At 46.2% G+C, this 4,642-nt stretch overlaps 1 protein-coding gene across 1 annotated transcript; it reads left to right on the top strand.

Annotated features, from left to right (window-relative positions):
* Positions 1-499: 499 nt before the first annotated feature.
* Positions 500-2,917, top strand: LOC104660890 (programmed cell death protein 7). Its single transcript, XM_010361370.2, is given in 3 exon segments — positions 500-759; positions 762-785; positions 788-2,917. Coding segments are annotated over 3 exon segments (1,413 nt in total). The 5' UTR covers positions 500-551; the 3' UTR covers positions 1,969-2,917.
* The last annotated feature ends 1,725 nt before the right edge of the window (positions 2,918-4,642 follow it).

The raw sequence follows: 4,642 nt of genomic DNA, 5'->3' as shown, positions 1-4,642 counted from the left end.
CAGAAGGCTAAGGCTGCCTTATAAATAAGGTTATGATAAGTTATAATGATAGGTTATAGATAGGGGTGGCTGGATCGCGGTGGCAGCACAGGTAGTGAGGGCAAATGGACTCCTTTGAGATATATTTAAGAGAAAATCAGTACAACTCAGAGCATAAACTGTGAACATTTCCAGATGCCGAATGAAAAAACTGGAAGTACCAATAAAGGACTCTGACATGAAAATAACAATTCCCAGGAGGGTGTGGCATGAGACAGACAGATTGCCAGGAAACATTAGGAAAAGCATCAATAAAAATCTGGGCAACTCCAAAAAGAAAGACGTTCAGAAATGGTGTGAAGAAAGATCTTCTCTCAGTTGCTTCCAGGTCAGGGCTTTCTGCGATTCCTTGCAAGGAAGAAACTAGGAATGGATAATGGAACTATCATTTGTGTTTTGCTGCATAGATTATGCCTGAGTTAACTATTTAAAACTTGTGCACTTCCGTCGGAAGGTTCTCTTGAGGAACCACTCAGATTGCTGTCACTTCTCCAAGCATCTCCGTCGAAAACATGGCTCTGCCACCCTTTTTCGGCCAGGGTCGCCCAGGCCCGCCGCCCCCGCAGCCGCCGCCTCCTGCTCCTTTCGGCTGTCTGCCACCGCCGCTGCCCTCCCCGGCTTTCCCGCCTCCTCTCCCCCAGCGGCCCGGCCCTTTTCCGGGGGCCTCCACCCCCTTCCTTCAGCCTCCGCTGGCTCTGCAGCCCCGAGCCTCCGCGGAAGCCTCCCGCCGCTGCCTCCTCCGCCTCCCAGTGCCGGCCCTTCCCGGGGACTGACGCCGGCGAGCGACCGCGGCCGCCGCCTCCCGGCCCGGGGCCGCCTTGGAGCCCGCGCTGGCCTGAGGCGCCGCCGCCGCCGCCGGCCGACGTGCTCGGGGATGCGGCCCTCCAGCGCCTGCGCGACCGGCAGTGGCTGGAGGCGGTGTTCGGGACCCCGCGGCGGGCGGGCTGTCCGGTGCCCCAGCGCACGCACGCTGGGCCCAGCCTTGGCAAAGTGCGAGCGCGATTGCGCGGGGCTCTGCGCCTGGTGCGACGTCTGCGCGGCCTGAGCCAGACCCTGCGCGAGGCCGAAGCCGACGGCGCGGCCTGGGCCTTGTTGTATTCCCAGGCCATACCGCTGCGCGCGGAACTGGCCGAGCGGCTGCAGCCGTTGACCCAGGCTGCCTATGTGGGCGAGGCGCGGAGGAGACTGGAGAGGGTCAGGCGCCGCCGGTTGCGGCTTCGCGAGAGGGCCCGGGAACGCGAGGCCGAGCGGGAGGCAGAGGCCGCGCGGGCAGTGGAACGCGAGGAGGAGATTGACCGCTGGAGGGTGAAGTGTGTGCAGGAGGTGGAGGAGAAGAAGCGGGAGCAGGAACTCAAAGCAGCCGCTGATGGCGTACTATCTGAAGTGAGGAAAAAACAAGCAGATACCAAAAGAATGGTGGACATTCTTCGGGCTTTGGAGAAATTGAGGAAATTGAGGAAAGAGGCTGCAGCAAGGAAAGGGGTTTGTCCTCCAGCCTCAGCAGATGAGACTTTTGAGCATCATCTTCAGCGACTGAGAAAACTCATTAAAAAGCGCTCTGAACTATATGAAGCTGAAGAGAGAGCCCTCAGAGTTATGCTGGAAGGAGAACAAGAGGAAGAGAGGAAAAGAGAATTAGAAAAGAAACAAAGAAAAGAAAAAGAGAAAATTTTACTTCAGAAACGTGAAATTGAGTCCAAGTTGTTTGGGGATCCAGACGAGTTCCCACTCGCTCACCTCTTGGAGCCTTTCCGACAATATTACCTCCAAGCTGAGCACTCCCTACCAGCGCTCATCCAGATCAGGCATGATTGGGATCAGTACCTGGTGCCATCCGATCATCCCAAAGGCAACTTCGTTCCCCAAGGATGGGTCCTTCCCCCGCTCCCCAGCAACGACATCTGGGCAACTGCTGTTAAGCTGCATTAGTAAGGATGCTCCAGGAGTGTGGTCCAGCCAACGCTCTTTCCAGCTCTAAATATTAGCGATGGTGCCATCTTTTGCTGTAGACTAAACTGCAACTTCTGAATTCCATGTGGCATTTCCCTACCCTGAAGTTATGCTTTCCTTCTGTGCTCTGTGCTGGCCAGAGGTGCCTCTTGAATCAGATTAATGTGGTTCTTCAAGAAAGGACTTAGGTGAACTGAGGTTTTTACCACAGGCAGTGAATGACCTTGGTTCACCAGATTTGCCTCTGTTTTGGGGGGCTTGGTCCAGAGTGACTTGTTAATTTATTCTAACTTCCTTGTGTGTTGAAGGGTAAGTACACTCAAACACTGAATACAGGTGTGCGATGGGTAGATTTCACAGCCCTTCCACTAATATTGAGTGTGAAGGCAAGCTTGATGCAAAACCTCCTGACCTTTCCTACCTGAAGAGCCCTTTGACTTCTAGGAATAAAGGTCAAAAATGGGTTACTTCTAGGAAGAAAGGTCAAAAACATGTTATCTTCGGTTTTGTTAATCCCAGTTTTAGTGCAGCTTGGGAGGCTGCTAATTAGGAAGATGGCAATGACTAGGCTGAGTTGCCAGAAAATATGGTGGCCTAGTCTTATTATTCAGGTGGGGTACTTAGAAAACCTGAAGAGTACCCAAATTGCATTGTGTTTTAATGGACAATGGCTGTATTTTTTCCATGTTAGAAGGATCCTAATGAAAGCACCTGTTATTTTTAAGTTTCTAAGGGTCTAGTTGTTCAGAATCCCCAAGGATATTTCCCTAACCTCACTCAGTCACATTGTAGGAGCCAGTGTAGCTGTGGAATTGTCTTAGGAACTCAAGCTTCTAAAACTATCCATGTAGTCAAATCTGGGGGAAAAGCAAATACAAATAATAAAATATATTTTTTATATTCATTAATAAATGCTGTTGTGCTTGGAGATGATCTCATATAACATGTCATTTTTTTGGTTCTGTTTTGATTTGGTTTTTGCCAATTATTTTGTTATATTTCCAAAAAACTAAATAAAAATCATTTTATTTAAAAAAAAAAAACTTGTTCATATTATTCAATGTGAATTCATTCTTATGTGAATAATCATGTACTCTTCGTACAATTCTAAATTAGCAAAATTCTCCAAAGATTATTATGCATTAAATGTGTTAACTGGGTGAAAGTCTCCTGAATTACACTCCAGCCTCTGCCGTTTGGAGTTTTCAACAATAAACCAGATGAGCAGCATTCCTCATAGAATTTTGTTTTAATGAGTCCAATTTCTGTCTGCTATGTTGCCTCTAGAGAATGAATTAATCGCACCAGAAGCTGATCAGTTTCTGGTCAGATATAAGGAGGCCAATTTTCCATGAGGATGTTTTTCAAAAATACAATTTGGTAAATAATTACCACCATAAGAAGAGTAAAATTCTAGCCATTGCAATCTTCTGAAGCCCTCAGAAAAAAAAATCCAAAGAGAATGAAACAGATGTCTAGAACAGACAATAACTTCCTCTTCTTGTTATTCTACAAACTTCACTACTCCTCCCCGAAGGAGACAAAAAATATTTATTTTAAATGTGCATTTTGGTTGAGGTGATCTCTAATATTTTACACAATCAATATAAAGTTCCTAATTTCATATGTATGTTCTAGAACCTCCCCAAAGCACCTGTGGTGTAATGAACTGTGGCAGGTATTGAACTAGTAATTCATAAAAACTTAAAAGAAGAGTTTAAAATAAAATTAGAGAAGAGGGATCAACAAACCAAAAGCTCTATTCCAAGAACAAGTTCTGAGTATATGGGTAAAATTCAGTCTATACTAAGATAATCTCAACAGTCAAGATCAAAAATCTCTGTCACAATCTTCAATGTGATGGATGGGCATTGTCAGCTTAGATTTTAAGTTTAATTTAAGGATAATGTCTTGGTTTGTCTTTGGCTGCTTCCTGATCAGCAGCTCCAAATGTGTATAGAAAAAAATTAACTCAGGAGCTTAAGTGTTTCTAGAAACCTGACAGTTAATGTAGGCCCATGGAGACTGAGATGACTGTGGTGATTTCAGGAGAGATTTACCCAGCTCCAGTTGGTTATTTCATGAAGGCATGCAAATAGAATCCAGAGTGGCCAGATTTGATTTTTGAAGAGAAAAGAGAAATCCAAAGCTTTATGTGAAATCTCTTTTGAGAGATGTTTGACTCTTTTGTGGGAGCATTGCACATACCAGTGTAAACTCATCACACCATATTGTGGCCTCTGCCTTAAAAGTTGACCCTTTTGGAGCTCTGCTTCATGTAGTTTACCCTATCCACCCTGTACCTCCTCTTCCTCAGAACTCACCACTCCCATGGCTTCAGTTACCAACTGTGTCCCAGATCTCTCATCTCAGGTTCTTAGTAGGCATAATATTTAACTTCCTACTGAGCATCTGGCTGGTGTCTCAAACTCACCACATTGGACACAGAAGTCATTCTCTAATCTCTCAAGCAAATCTGTTTCCCTCCCACACTCAATATTTCTTATTGTGGTACACTGCATGACCATCCACTTGGTTGTCCAAACTGGAAACCTAGGCATTAACCCTTCCCCACAACCAATCAACTCCATGAACTGTTACCTCAAACATATCTCACTACTCACTTCTCTAATCTCACTGCCATCATTCTTGT

The sequence above is a fragment of the Rhinopithecus roxellana genome, chromosome 10, assembly GCF_007565055.1.
Source record: "Rhinopithecus roxellana isolate Shanxi Qingling chromosome 10, ASM756505v1, whole genome shotgun sequence".
NCBI lineage: Eukaryota > Metazoa > Chordata > Mammalia > Primates > Cercopithecidae > Rhinopithecus > Rhinopithecus roxellana.
This window is presented reverse-complemented; position numbering and strand designations above follow the sequence as displayed.